This window comes from Rousettus aegyptiacus, unplaced genomic scaffold, assembly GCF_014176215.1.
Source record: "Rousettus aegyptiacus isolate mRouAeg1 unplaced genomic scaffold, mRouAeg1.p scaffold_m13_p_12, whole genome shotgun sequence".
Classification (NCBI taxonomy): Eukaryota; Metazoa; Chordata; class Mammalia; order Chiroptera; family Pteropodidae; genus Rousettus; species Rousettus aegyptiacus.
The window spans coordinates 5,165,774-5,181,159 of NW_023416287.1; the positions used below are offsets into that span (position 1 = coordinate 5,165,774).

The 15,386-nt window shown below is 49.4% G+C and overlaps 1 protein-coding gene across 2 annotated transcripts; it reads left to right on the forward strand.

Moving 5' to 3' along the window:
- Window positions 1–1,700: 1,700 nt before the first annotated feature.
- LOC107498143 (1,25-dihydroxyvitamin D(3) 24-hydroxylase, mitochondrial) lies at window positions 1,701–14,555 on the forward strand. Of its 2 annotated transcripts, XM_016120834.2 has the most exons (11): window positions 1,701–2,370; window positions 2,586–2,776; window positions 3,652–3,745; window positions 5,587–5,683; window positions 6,274–6,365; window positions 7,018–7,129; window positions 8,280–8,425; window positions 9,909–10,075; window positions 10,862–10,940; window positions 11,355–11,549; window positions 11,646–14,555. In XM_016120834.2, the coding sequence occupies exons 1-11, from the start codon at window positions 2,113–2,115 to the stop codon at window positions 11,754–11,756; spliced, it is 1,542 nt and encodes a 513-aa protein (XP_015976320.2). In that variant the 5' UTR covers window positions 1,701–2,112; the 3' UTR covers window positions 11,757–14,555. The 2 variants fall into 2 exon arrangements, with proteins under 2 accessions (XP_015976320.2, XP_015976319.2); XM_016120833.2 differs by having other exon boundaries at window positions 11,355–14,555.
- The last annotated feature ends 831 nt before the right edge of the window (window positions 14,556–15,386 follow it).

Here is a 15,386-nt window from a genome sequence, read left to right on the forward strand (position 1 = left end):
AAGGAAGGTCTCCGTGTAATTTCTGATCAAGAGACCCACTTACGCTGATGAGTGAGATATCACCCAAACCCCAACTCCCTTTTTCTAGGTAAGAATCCATCACACAGCCCTGCACACACTGGTCCCGCCCACCATCCTTCGGGCAATATTCCCATTTAAGGAATATTTCCAATATTCTGAGATAATCCTGGTTTTAAAAAAGGTAATGCAATACAGCATGCTCTATGTCAATGTAAATAGTAAGGGCCCAGGTGAGGATCAGAAAATCTGGGTCTGAATCTCACATTAGCCAATAGTAAGGTTTGTGGAGCTGGGCAAATTACTTAACTCTCTGAGCTTCGGTTTTATTCATTCATTTTTTGTCATTGGGCTAAACTGGATAGGAAATTTCATATAAAATGTCTAGCTCAGTGGCTGGTTTATCACAAGCCCTAGAAAGCATCTGTTTGTACACTACATATGTTATACAAGCTATTGTCTCTAGTATATAGTATATGCTTTATAATATGCGCTACATAGTGTGTGTATATATATAAATGGGTGTCTACGTAAGTAGGTATAGTACATTTCCTACAAACCGTATTGACATATAATATATAGCTATTATTTTTTCTAACAGTGACGGTCATTAACCTCTCAGGACTGATCTGAAATGACAGGGTTCAAGCTCAAGTCGGGCTGCAAACGGTTTTCAAGAAACAAACTGAAAGCTGACAGTAAACTTACCGGGCAGGATTCGCCAACGCTAGCGTTGGAAAGACCCGGCTAAGAGACAGAAGAGGCTCGAGAGGGAGCAGAACGCCCCTCGGCTCTTCCGTGGGTGGCTGGAGCGTTCTCGTGTTGGATCAGAACAGGAAAAGATGAACATGATAAAACGTGTGCGTGCGCCCCCATGCTTGCCCACCATGCACTTTGTCAGGGGGGCTGGGGACGGCGGGGGCCGTGGGGCCACGCTGCACCTGCCTATCCTTTGCACAGCGTGTCCGAAATGAGGGCGGGGTGGGCCGGCCTCGGTGCAAGCCACGCGCTCACAGTGCATTTCACCACCTCCTAAGAGAGGGCGACCACGCCGACTGTGGATTACGTCGTGGACGCTTTTACCAGCACCGATTCATTAAATCTTCATCACAACCAGAATGGAGCGGCCGGGGAGGGAACTCTGCAAACTCCACCGGCCCTCCTCGCCCAAGACCCGAAGGTGGAACTCCTCTTCCATGCGTTTCAGGAAGCCTCGACTCCTCCTCACTTTGGGGGGCGCAGAAAGCCACCTTCCTCCGAGAGGAGCCGGGTGCGGGCGGGTATCTCCGGCCGCGGGAGGCGCGCGGCCTCCGCGGGCCGCACTCGGAGGCCTCGGCCGCCCAGCAGCGCCATTGCGCAAGCGCCGGGCCGCAGCCGCTCTGCCCTCGGGCCGGCAGGGCGAGGGCGCGCACACCCGCTGACCTCGCGCCTCCCCGGGAGTCACCTCCTGGGTGGAGTGCGCCGCGCTCCCAGTCACCCCGGGGCCCGGACGCCCTCGTTCACCTCGCTGACTCCATCCTATTTCCAGGACCGACCGCCCGCCACTCCCCTCCCCCCACCCAGGGTCCCGCGTCCCTCCGGGCCAGGCCAGCCAGGGCCCACTCCGCCCCACTCGGCGTGCTCATTGGCCACCCAGGGCCTGCCCGCTCTCCATAAATACCTGGTCCTGCGCTTGGAGCATGGAGACGCCAGGAGGAAACCGCCGCGCCCGCGGCATCTCTTCTCCGCCCCTCGACACCTCCACCTGGCGGCTCCAGACCTGCGAGTCGGACTGGCGCACCCACCGGCGGACCCCATCCCTTCCCTTCTTCTTTCGAAAGACGCCCACCACCCTCGGCTGCCCCCTCCGGCCCCCGCGGCCAGCGCTCGGCCGGCACGCGCGCCGCGGGGCTCCTGGGCCGTGCGGGGTCGCGCATCCTCGCCGAGGTCCCCTCTGCCCTCGGTCCCTCTTCCGCCCCTCCCCATCACACCGGCAGGTCCTCTTTGCCTCTCTTTCCCAGAATTGTTAAGCCCCCAACCCGGCCGGGGCCACCTCAGCAACTCGCCCGTGCCGGTCCCCGTGCGTCCCCACGCGCCAGGTCTCACCCCTGAGCCATGAGCTCGCCCATCAGCTCAAGCCGCGCCCTGGCCGCCTTCCTACAGCAGCTGTGCCGCCTCGGGCAGCCCCCCAGATCCGTGCCGTCCACGGGGCGCGCGCCCCCTGGGCCGCGGGAGGTGCCCCTGCGCGCGCCGACGCAACGTGGCGAGGCGCAGCCCGCGACCTCCCTGCCGGGCCCCACCAACTGGCCACTGCTGGGCAGCCTGCTGGAGATCCTCTGGAAAGGGGGGCTCAAGAAGCAGCACGACACGCTGGTAAATGCCTCGTCGCGCCCCGGTTCCCTCCCCCTGCCCTGCCCTTCTCTCCAAACCACCTGCTCCCCGTGGGGCGCGGGGCCAGGGCGCACCGGGCGCGCTCGGGTGTCGGGGCAGCGGCGGTCCCCGGGAGCGAGGAGGGGCGAGGGCGAAGCGCACGCAACCCGACCGCAAGGGACGCGCGCTGACTCGTCGCCGCGCCCGGCCCGCTGCAGGCCGAGTGCCACAAAAAGTACGGCGAGATTTTCCGCCTGAGGTTGGGTGCCTTCGACGCGGTGCACCTGGGCTCGCCGCGCCTGCTGGAAGCGCTGTACCGCACGGAGAGCGCCTACCCCCAGCGGCTGGAGATCAAACCCTGGAAGGCCTACCGCGACCACCGCCGGGAGAGCTACGGGCTGCTCATCCTGTGAGTCCCGGCGGCGGGGTGCGGGCCGGCGGCCGGGCCTGATGCGTGTACAAAGAGGCCCCCTGGGGCTTGTCTGTGACCGCGAAAGCTCTACCTGGCGCAGGCTCTAACTCTTGCACAAAGCGTGGTTTGAGCGACAGGTGTGCTGCGCCCCCAACACCTGCGTCCTCGCCCGCAACGGGGCAGGACCATGCCTTTCCTGGCCGAAAAATGCCAAAAGAGCGTTATACAAATTGTGGGGTTCAGATAATTTGGGCAGGAAGAGGTTCTGAAGTCATCGTGTCAGACAAACGAGTTATACAAACAAAACTATCCCTTAAAAATCCCTGTAACCTTCCCCCCGTCCCCCACTTAGAAGCTCAAAGGCCAGAAATGAACTTCCTTTGCTTTTGACCGTGACCTCTCCTTCTGGAGAAGAGTGGAAAATTATGATCTAGTGCACTCCAGGGGATCTCTGGCTGTGGTTTTATCTGGAGGCAATGGCGAAACTCTAAAATTGAGGTGTTTTGTGAATGTGACTTTCAACCCAAGTCATTGGGTTGAAAGAAGATGAGCTTTTTCCTCACGCAGACCTGGGTGCCTACTCTCACTGCTGGGAATGGAGCCATCTGGCCTGCCCGCTCACACCCAGCACCAGCAGACACCTCAACGGCCCTGAACCCAAATGATCCGAACGTCACCCTTCGGGGGCTTTCTCTGGCCGGGAGGGAAGGGGCTGTCTCACCCTATGGTCACACCAGCCCCAGATATGCCAATGCTAATCCTCTTGGCACGATTCTCAGTGTTTATTTGATGACATCATTCATGCAGCTGAAGAGCTGGAGGTATCTTTTCTTTTTCAGTTTGTTCTGAATATCTTCCTACTTCTCTCCCAGGGAAGGGAAAGACTGGCAGAGGGTCCGAAGTGCCTTTCAAAAGAAACTAATGAAACCAGTCGAAATCATGAAGATGGACAAGAAAATCAATGAGGTCTGCCGGCTGGGGCCAGCTTTCCTGGGTCAGCTGAGGGGTGGGTGGAGTTTCTCCTAGTCATGGCTACGAAGTGCAGAGAGCAAAGCGGGCACTTGGGGTGACTTGGGATGCTTCGCTTTGTCCTCATTCTTTTCCACGCCCTCCTCCCCCCAAACCCTTACTCTTCCCTCCTTCACCCTCTTTCAAAGCAATATCACGACCACGGGGCCGTTACCAGCAAACGGTTTGCTATTCTACAGTCTCGGATTTGAATATCAGCCTTCTACCCCCCCCCCCCAGCTGTGTAACCCGACGATACCCTTTAACGTCCCTGAGCCTCAGTTTCCCAATCGATAAAATGGGAGTGAAAATTCTCACTCCATGGGTTTACCCTCCGGATTAAATGAGATGATGAGCGTAACCTTCCCTAGTAGTGACATGCGAGCTGGGTTTTGTGGGATGAGTAGGAGTCTGCAAGCCAGAGAAGGTGGAGGAAGGCATCCAGACGATGAAGGCCCGACATGGCATGGTATGAAGAGGGAATAGTGCATTCAGAAGTGGGCTCTCTCTGAAATGATGCTGGACTTGACAAATGAGAAATGAAGGCAGGTCTTGACGAACGATTTTCGCGCCACGCTGAGGTATTTAGATAGTGCCCTTTAGCCAACAGGGGCCAAAGAGAAAGAGGTTTAACATATTATAAACTCTTTTTACTCCTGTTCACTCTGGACGTTTATTTTGAACTGAACTTGGAGCCACATAAGATTGTACAGGTGAAAGATTGCAAACTCGGGAGCTTCCAAGGTCCAGGTAATTAATAAAGATGTGTGATGAGGCAGGCCTGGTAGGGGTTTCCGCAAACAGTGCATGCCCTTTCTAGAAGAAACAGCTGCCCAAGCTCCAGCAATGTCTTCAGACTCTATTATTATTATTATTATTATTACTATTATTGACAAGTAGTGGAAAATCCATACGCTCACAAATCTCTAAAAATCCAAAATTCAGAAACCTCTGAATTTTTTGATGGTAACTAATTCAAAGTACTCTTAAATGCACTGTGTGGCAAACTGAACGTGCCCACTGGTTACGTGGGTGGGCTTCGTAGTCATAGAGATTTTGTTCCAGGCCCCAGCACGGCCACTTCTTGGTTCTGTGTCCAAGGCAAGTGCCTCAGCCTCTCTCGAAGCCTCGGCTTTCTCATGTGTCACCTGAGACACGGGACTCACGGTAGCACTTTCTACCTCACAAGGCTGTCGTGAGGACCGGCTACGATGACATACTTTGTGCGGAGCTTGGTACTCGACAAGCCTCGTCCGAAGTGAGGCGTTAGTCCTCTAAAACCCTGATTTTGGACACTGGCAGCTGAAGGCCTTACGTGACTAGTCCAAGGTCACGGAGCCATTTAGTGAGGGAGCCACATCCAGGATGTGCAGATCTCCTGGCTTCGAGCTCAACACGCTTAACACACCACCAGTCAGTAATGTGATGTTTGCTCGCCCAGTTATGGACACGGCATACCTCAGGATTGTTCTTTGAGACGTCGTGCCAACAAGGGACACTTGACTGACTTCTGCTTTGTGGTTTAGTCCCCGTTCTGATTGGAAGAAATGTTTGGCTTTCTTTAAATTTAGATCAAAAGTTGAAACTGAAGCTTTAGGGTGGCCGTAGGAAAAGCTGAGGAAACAGCCCAGGACCAAGTTTTGGGGTGTCAGGTGACCTCCCAAGGAAAATACATAATTAACATTGCTTCAGTGAACACACAAGGCAGAGAAACCTGAGGGTAGCTTACTGAGCTTTAAACTTTCATCTTCCCTCAATGACTGGACTGTGTCTTTTGTGGTTTCTTCCTTTTTTTCAAGGTCTTGGCAGATTTTACAGGTAGAATAGATGAGCTCTGTGATGAGAGAGGCCACGTCGAAGACTTATACAGCGAACTGAACAAATGGTCATTCGAAAGTAAGTTGTTTTTACAGTCTTGTTCATCGGATTTGGCAGGTGATTTTTTGAGGATAAAACGCGGGCTCCGTGGACAGCTCCTCCGTAACCATAGACCGTGGCCGATGCGGAGGGACCACGGCAGCCTTTCTAACGCCTCCAGGCACGGAAGTTACGCTTTGCACGATGGGTGGTTTGTGTGGTCAATCAACAAACACTTAGTGGCTACCTGCCACGTGCCAGACACCACACTGGGGACTAGGGACACAGCAGTGAACACAACAGGCCACATCCGTGCTCACATGGAGCTTAGATTCTAGCAGGAGTGGTAAACGACGAGGCATTCAACACAGTGTAGTACCTACCCTGCCAGGGGCTAAGGGAGTCGGGGAAGAACATTGATGCCCAGCAAGATGGGGCAAGCCTGCTGTGATAAGGAGACATTTGAGGGGAGACCTAAAGGAAGGGTAGGGGCAAGCCACGAGGGTGTCTGTGGGGAGATGGTTTCAGACGGTGGAGACCGGAGAGAGAGAGAATCCAGGCTTTGGTAGCCCGCTGATTGATCATAGAGTCCAGATTGTGGAACAGTGTTGATTATTTTTAAATAACAGGCATCTGCCTTGTGCTCTATGAGAAGAGATTTGGGCTCCTTCAGAAGAATGCAGGGGAGGAAGCTTTGAACTTCATCGCGGCCATCAAAACAGTAAGCGCCCCCTAGGAAGAGAGAGGTCTTCCTGCCCGAGTACTCCAGGACGTAAGAAAGCTGTCACAGTCTTCCTCCAAGAGTGGCATGCACACATATTTTATTCTGATGATTATGTGTCCATTTTAATGTGCATTACATGCATTTTCATGCGGAAGCACGTGAAATCATTGCTTAGGCAAAATCGAACTGGGTATTTCAGTTTAAGTTCAGTTGATTAAAATAGTATTTTAAAGAGTCTGAAAATTTTCAGATTTGAAATTTTTGAATTAGACACTGTGAAACCGGTCTAGAAATGGCCGATGTTTAGAAAGGATTGGAAATTGAAGTGAATATGAAAGTTACAGTTTTCCTTTTTGCTTTTTTCTCTTTTTTTAACATTTAGGTTATAAGGGCAAATTTTTTATTAAACATTTCCAGCAGAAAATCATCCTCCTAAAGATGATTCTTATTCTGTCACTGGGGGATGGGGTGGGGCCTGCCTTCGGGACCCCTGCGGAGAGGCCTGGGGGTCGGGGGCAGGGGGTGGTCCTTTGAATTCCGGCCTTTGGGGAGGCACTGGGTGCTGTGTTCAGAACACCTGTATTCCGGAGTGAAAGTTGTCATGGCGAGGAAGAGAACCCGGATGAAAGGGTGTGTGGGTCCCTCACAGATGATGAGCACATTTGGGAAGATGATGGTCACACCTGTCGAGCTGCACCGGAGCCTCAACACCAAGGTCTGGCAGGCCCACACGCTGGCCTGGGACACCATTTTCAAATCAGGTACCATGGCCACCCCACCCCCGGCCACCCTGGGTCTGGAGCTGCTGCCCAGAGGTCTGGGACGGTCCGCTTGGTCTGGCCACCCTGATCCTTTGATGGAGTCACTTCTGATTCTTTGGGGCTTGGCAAGCACGAGCTTGGGGATCGCCGCGGTGTAGACGAATTCTAAGGAAGAGTCAAGAGGCAGTTTTCTGTCGTCTTGGGAGCCGGGAGTGGTTAGAAGCAAGAGCTTCGGAGTCGCAGAAACCTGGGTTCAAGTCCCAGCACTGTCACTGGTGGGGTGGCCAAACCTGCCTTCTCCTTGTCATCTTGGCTGTCTTATCCCTGAGATGAGGACAAGAATGCGAGTTACCTAACCCAATGCGACTATTTCTAGGTCTAAAACAGATAACGTACAAACCTGGCACATGACAGTATCTCAGGGTATCGGACTCATTTCTGCTCCAATATGGAGGGACTATTTGGTGCTAGGTTATTGTTCTGTGATATAATAATACATATATCTTATACACACACACTCATATAATTACCATCAAAATACTCTAAGGTGGGTCCTTCTTTTAGTCTCAAACGACAGAATTGAGGCACAAAGCATTTAAGTAGCCGTCTCGAGATTCAACACTTGGTGATAGCATAGCCAGGGTTCGAGGTCAGGCAGAACGGCCCCCAGAGCTCGTACTCTGACCACTGTTGTCATTATTACTGCCACCATCACCATTATTATTATTCTGGTCGAGGCTCGCATCATGGATGGAAGTGAGGGAGACTTACGCCTTACTTTACAAACATTAAACATTCATGGGCAGCATTCATGGGCATCGTGTGTGCATGCGTGTGCGCGTGTGCGCGTGTGTTTATGTTTGATAACACTGAGGGAGGGCTTCTCCCCTCATCCATTGCCAAGATTTGAGAGCCAAATCCTGTATTAGTGTATTTGCCTATAACGGTGACCAGATTAACCAGACACCTGGATCTCGGTCCAAGTTGTGATTCCGAACCCCACCTGTGTCTCACGGTGATGTCCTCCAAGCTCTAAGCTTTTACTAGTCAAGAGGCGAACTGCAGACCCGCAGCGTCAGACATTACCTTTCATCCTCTTCCGCATCCTAACGTCCAATTAACGTCCTCTCCCTCTTCTCTTCTCCAATAGTCAAATCTTGTGTCGACCAGCGGTTAGACAAATACTCTGGGCAGCCCGGGCCAGATTTCCTTTGCGATATCTATCACAGCAATCAGCTTTCAAAGAAAGAATTGTACGCGGCCGTCACGGACCTCCAGCTCGCTGCGGTGGAAACAGTGAGTGTGGTGGTAGTTTGCCGAGTAAACGGCCTGCAACATCTTTTTCATGGGGCATTTTAAGTAGTCATTCAACTCACACGTTCCACAGGGATTAACTGAGCCGGAGCTCAGCACAGATGAAAAGTCTCATCCTAGGTGCTGTGGGAGACCCAAGGCACCGCCTTTGTGCTTAAGCGTTTGGCAGGAGGAAAATTCTAGAGCTAGATCTTGGTCTGTGCCCAGTATCCTAGTGACAAAGTCCAGCATGGTACGTAAGCGCTGAGATCACCATGCGGACTGCTGCAGGAATTCAGAAGTGATGAGATTCCACACCGCAGCAAGACAGATGAGCTAAATTTTTAACAGTCGGGTATATTTTCCGTGGTTCTGCATGTTACCTAACTGTGGCTGTTACATATTGTAAAAATATTGGAATACTCTCTGCCAGCCTGATAATATTGTTACGCTTAAAAAATGAACATAGAGCATTTGGGGATGTTGATTTAAATTGAAACGAAATGCCTAATTGTCGGAATTCTGTCCCCGACGTGGTGGGCACTCGTAGGAGGTACACAGCACCCACACCGCACACAAACACTGACAAGCGTTCAGGTGGGTTTAATTGTCCCAATTCATTTTTTAAGCTACCGTTGGAATGAGCATATTAAGAGTCCTCATAGGCCCACTATTTCATACACCGGTAGCCTCTACGAAGAATGTAAACTGGTTCATTTCTCGTCCACATTTTCACCCTATTCCATAGAGGTTCTTGGCTGAAGGAAAAATAGCGCTTTCTACATCGGGGAATAGCAAGGTTCTGATTTCTCATGTTCCAGAAGCTTCTCAAAAGTAGGAATCCATTTCAACTCGCTTCCCCAAAGAGGCTCCTTAGGGCGATGAAAGTAAAGCTTCACCCATTTTTCCCCCCCAACTGGAATGTGAGCTCTGTGAGGGTGATGACTTGGTCCTATCCTCTGCTGTATTCCTCAGAGGTAGAAGAGCACTTGGCATATAGTAGGTGCTCAATAAATACCTGTTCGATAAATTTAAAAAATTCAGACACTATCGTGTGCCTACTATGTGCCAGATACTTGAGAGACCACCACGAACCAGTTCCCCTCGTGGAACTTACCGGGCGGCAGGGGACAGACAGTAGACGTGCAAACAAACAAAAACATGACCATTCTGGATAGCGCGCTCATTTGTGTTCAAACCATTTTTGTATCAAATGATATGTTAAGTGTCCTAATGCAGCAAATTATGTACAGGATTCTGTTTTGATTCCTTCAATAAATAAACTGTCTTTAATTTACATGTTTAAGTAAAATACATCTGACTTTTCATGTTGCGTATTGGCTTGAGGCTCAGCAAATGACCTGTGACAAAGCCTCACTAACCTGTTTGCAGAGCAGAGTGGTGGGCATCACCTTCGGTTTGGCTCACACTGGTTTCAAGACAGTTAGTTTGCAGAAACTCAGGTTTGTGTCCATTTGTTTTTCAGACAGCCAACGGCTTAATGTGGCTCCTCTACAATTTATCCCGTAATCCCCATGTGCAACAGAAGCTTCTTAAGGAAATTCAGAGTGTCCTGCCTGAGAATCGGACGCCACGGGCAGAGGATTTGAGGAACATGCCATATCTAAAAGCCTGTCTAAAAGAATCCATGAGGTAAGAACACATGCCTAAGCTTGTAGGTTAGAGAGCTGTTCTATGTAATAAGGGGTCTCTCCTACAGTCGACTTCACAGTTAATTCATAAACACTTACCAACTGCAAAAAAAAAAGAAAAAAAAAGAGCCTTGGAACCATATTTCTTTTCTATTTCTCATTCTCGAAATCACTTGGCCAAATTCTATCACATCTCGGAAAGTCAGTATCCTCCCCTTTAAATCAGTAATACTGATACTCTAATGAATGCCGTATGCAATAACCGAGATTAGGGCCATGATCGAAAGATCTGAGGTGACAGCCCAGCAAGGGCACCATATCATTCTCTAAGACGTGGAAGCATCCCTGTTTCAGAGCCACTGGTATAAAACGTCCTTTGAAAATTCTCTTTACACCCTTTCCGGAAAACAAAACTCGCACCACCTTCGGATTACATGGACACGCCTTCACCCTCGCGAAGGGTAGATGAGAGAAACCCAGAGCAACCATTGAACGTCAGGGTGAAGCGTGAAAAACGCACATGTTCGAAATCCGGAATGAAACGGGGCAAAACCACTACTAACAACTACAAAGCAGGCCAGTCCTGGGGGTTTAGCCACCTGCGAGGATAAGGTGTAGAAACACAAGATATACATTTTGGGGGAAGAAACGACGAGAATTCTTTACGAAGAAACGTGATCAGGTTTCCTCTTGGATTACAAACAGAAGCGACAGTCGATGTAAGCAGCATCTGCCTTCCCGCAGACACTCGTGCCCACCTCTACCCTTCCGGGTTTGTTTATTTCAGGCTCACCCCGAGTGTGCCGTTTACCACTAGGACTCTCGACGAGGCCACGGTGCTGGGCGAGTATGCTTTACCCAAAGGAGTAAGTAGAATTAGAAACTTACGGAGTTTTGAAAGACACGCTTTCCAAATATTCATCTGCATCCTCTGAGAGTTTTTTACGAGGAAAGCATTCGTTTTTGTTTTTGTTTTTTTTTTCAGATATGTAGATTGTAGTGCATAGTTGACTTGTTGCATAGTATAGGGTCAGGAATGATGGCTGTGGGGACAGCCATTGAGCGAGTTACGTGACCTCTGTGAGCCTTGCCTTTCTCATCTGTGAAATGGGGATAATAACGAAACCCACCATGCTGAGCACACCACACATTTGCAAATCTTCACCATTATAACTGTGTGGTTGCTTTTCCGTTGGGAAGGTGATTGCCTTCATAAATTTCGCGATTCAGACGTCGTCTTCTGGTTATTTTAAATGCTACGTGTTTCTGTGTGTTTCTAGACAGTGCTGGTGCTCAACACCCAGGTGTTGGGGTCTGATGAAGAAAACTTTGAAGATCCGAGTCAGTTTAGACCCGAACGATGGCTTCAAGAGAAAAAGATCAACCCCTTTGCGCACCTTCCTTTCGGCGTGGGGAAGAGGATGTGCGTCGGCCGCCGGTTAGCCGAGCTGCAGCTCCACTTGGCGCTCTGCTGGGTAAAAGCCCCGACGCCGTCCACGGCCGCGTCCCGTGCCCCCCACGAGGCGGGGGCGGGGCGGGTAACCCTGCCGCTTTGTGCACGTGTGCTCCAGATCGTCCGCAAATACGACATCATGGCCACGGACAGCGAGCCTGTGACCATGCTGCACTTAGGCATCCTGGTGCCCAGCCGGGAGCTCCCCGTGGCTTTCTGCCGGCGCTAAGGGGCCTCAGGTGAGCATCCCGGATGCTGCACCTGACCGAGGGGTGAGGCGTGCTCAGAAGTCAGCCCCACCTGGGCTTGAACCCCTGCTCACCTTGGATGCTCCGGATGACCCAGAGCAGTTACTTAACCATTCTGCCTTTTTTTTTTTTTTTTTAATTTGTAAAATAGGGACCAAAGTAGTATCTATCCAGGTAGTTGATGTGTAGTATCAGGGGTGGACAGACCTTGGCTGCAAAGGGCCAGCCGGCCAGTATTTTAGGCTTTGCAGCCCATCAGGCCAATCTCCCACCCTCTTAACTCTGCTTTGTAGTTTGAAAGCAGCCTCAGCCAATTCATCGGTAAATAGGTGTGGGTGTCACATTCGTTTTCCGTAACAAATCACTAAAAACGAACTCCTGAAAGTTGATTACAGGACACAAATTTAATACGTGACAGTTCTGTGAGTCAGGAAACCCTCACGGCTCTCTACCCGGTCAACATCGAGGTGTCGGGCCCGGCCGCCTTCCTTTCTGAAGGCTCCCGGGGAGAACGTTTCCTCACGAATCTGGGTTGTTGGCAGAACCGAGTTTTTAAGGTTGTAGGATTTAGGTCCCCGTTCTCACGCTGTCCACCGAGAGCTGCTCCCATCTCCCAGAGCCTCCCACGTCCCTCGGTTCACGACCTCTTCCCCCACCTTCGAAGCCAGTCAGAGCGCGTCGTGTCCCTCTGTGCGCTGCAAGTCTCTCCGCCTGGCTGGGAGTCAGGAGGTCCATAATCTTTATAATCACATCTGCAAAGTTCCTTCTGCCGTGGTAAGTTACATATTCACAGGTTCCAGGAATCAGAGCCCTGACATTTTTTGAGGGCTGTTATTCCGCCTTCCAAGGCTAGGATCTAATAAAATTTACAAAAACAAGCGGTGGGCCTTGCGTGACCATAGAGCTTTGGTTGACAGCCCTGGCATATAAATGCATATATTTAATATATGTAATACCAGCCTGTGTTAAATACAATCTAATACTTCTTCTGTAGTATACCACTCTATTAATTATTGATGTGATAAGAAGTTAGCCTGAGAAGTCTTTAATATCTTATGTGGAAATGTGACATGACCAACATAAGGCTTCATAGAATTACACGTCAGCGTCCGAACTCAGTTGCAATCATTCTGCGTTTTCAACAGCATCTCCTAGAATTTGCCTGAAACTAAGCTGTTACTTGCTAATGGCAAGTTCGGGAGCATTTGCTGTAGGTCGTGACGTAAGGGAATGTGCAGTTACAAATGAAATTTTTGAATGACACCTAAATGAACGTCTCCCCAGGTGTCTCGTACCACCAGGCAATTTGTCCTATTCTGAGCACTGAATCGCGTAGGATAAGGAAAGAATTCTAGCTTAATTTTGAAAACTCCAGTCTTTAGCCAGGACAGTACATGCTTATTGTGGCAAATCACACCTTCAGCAAGTGCCCAAGGCATTTTTCACTTGCTGATAATGCCTCTCATTTAATGATACTTCTTTGAGATATAATCGGGATATACTTTGTTTTCCAGATTTTTTTTTTTTTTTTTTTTTTTTTTTTACCAAGACCCGGAGCTACCGTTTTTGATCCCCCTGCAAGAACGGTGCCGATGGCTTCTGCTTCAGCCAGAAATAGACCTCAAAAGCCGGAGCCTGAAACAGCACGTACGGAACATTTGGGCTCAGGTGTTTATGTCCTGGCTTCTCTAACAACTGCCCCAGAAGCTGTACTGTCTATGCAGATGATGGCGTTTGTTAAGTCCACATCCGACTCGGGGAAGTGGGTGGAGTGTTGGAATGAGTATCAGGCTCCCCACAGGGTGTGCTGCGGGCTTACAGTGGGTGTCAGCACCTGACTGACACAGAGTTGCTCATGATCTTGTTTCCTCTTGCATTTTCCATGACACGGTGGGGAGGCTGGGGACTCGTCAGCCAGTCAGGTAGAAGTCACTAGATGATTCTGTTCCTGCCCTACCAGATTCGCCGCGCGAATCTTCTCAAGGTTAAGTGTACATTTTACAGTGAAATATCTACTATATAGCTCAATTGTCTGGGGGGTCACAGTAATTTTGACAATCCACTTATTGTGACTCCGTTTAATGTAATATTTGGAAATATACTTGCCTAATAATGTGAGCAAAGCTAAATGTTGGCTGATGCTATCAGGTCCCTATGACACTGCATTTTTTCTGTTTTAAATAGAAATGTCATTGGGAAATTAGAGAAAATCTCTATTTTAAGAAATACTTTCACAAAGTCAAAACCTCTTATCTAAGAATACCTTAAGATTTACTGTGGCGTCATTTTGTTAAGGAATCCTGAAATTCTTTATTTAGTTAATATTTCTCCCCTATGACATTAAGAAGTAGATCAACAGTTTTTCAATTGTAGGTCTGTGTGTGTGTATCCTAATGGCAATTTTCTTAAGTCATTTTCTACAATAGATACGGTATTCGACTTAGGACCTGTGATTTAAAGCAATGTTCTAAAGTTCAGTCGCAGCTTAAAAATATTCAGTGACTTCCCATGCCTTAATTTTCCCATCTATAGAATGGGATAATAGTAGAGTGTGCGAATATCATGGATTAACTATGTAACCTACGCATGTGATTTGAATTCCCCGGGAAGATTTGATAACACAAATGGAAAATGCATAGAGATTTATGCACTATTTACAAAACTCTCTTTAAAAACTGTGTTTACATATGGTTTATTAACATATATTTTTACTACTATTTTTCCTAAGAATGTAACTACATATTCCTTTATATTTGATCAAGATTTTCTTTTTTAGGTTATATTTTTAGACTATTTCAGAAGTCTGCATTTTTATCTTTATATTTGAGTAAATGTGTACCTATTGCTAAAATAAATATATGCTCTCTCGACGTTGTGGAATTATATTTAGAATTATAAATCCATAGGTCATCAGATTTTATCTGTATATCTTTTTGCGAATCCTCTGTAAGAATAAAAGTTTTAAAATATGTGAGAGACGTTTCCTCTTCGTCGCATTTGTTACGACAAAATTGAAAACTTCGGATTTTTGTCTTCCTAGAAAAATTTCTCACATGGCCATTTTTTTGAGCTCTGTATCACAAAACCTACCTTTACGCAAATCAGCACTCCAAGGGCAGTTTTACAGAAAGAGGATCATTTGAATGGCGAAGTGAGTTTCCTTTTTCATTGTTGCTGCCGCTTAAACATTTTTCAGGCGCACATTATCCATCTCCACGACCTGGACCACAGCCCCGACTCCCAGCCCCGCTCCACCTGGCCTCCCACCAGGCTGTCCTTTGTACCCTTGATGTAAGGGTCTTTTCCAAGCCCAGACGTGATGGGGTCTCATTCCTGCTTCTGTGGCTTCCTATTGCTCTTACAGAAAGAGCCAACTTCCTTAAGCTGGACCTCAGTGTCCTGCAAGGCACGGCCCCACTGACCCCCAGGCCCCGGCCTACACCACCCACGCCCTGGGGGCCTGCAGACTCTGGCCACCTTGGCTTCCGCCAGTTTCTTCTAGCCTTAAACACTATCCGCCCGCGAGTTTGGGCACTGCCATCCTTCCCCCCCATGTCCTTCCTCCTGGCACAGTCTCGACCTCCCCTCCTCCTCCTCCACAGCACTCCGAG

Coding starts and splice junctions, on each gene's coding strand:
- LOC107498143 (XM_016120833.2), top strand. CDS start 2,113: ATGAGCTCGCCCATCAGCTCAAGCCGCGCCCTGGCCGCCTTCCTACAG. Junction 3,746..5,586: donor TGGACAAGAAAATCAATGAG/GTCTGCCGGCTG, acceptor CTTTTTTTCAAG/GTCTTGGCAGATTTTACAGG. Junction 8,426..9,908: donor AGCTCGCTGCGGTGGAAACA/GTGAGTGTGGTG, acceptor TTTGTTTTTCAG/ACAGCCAACGGCTTAATGTG.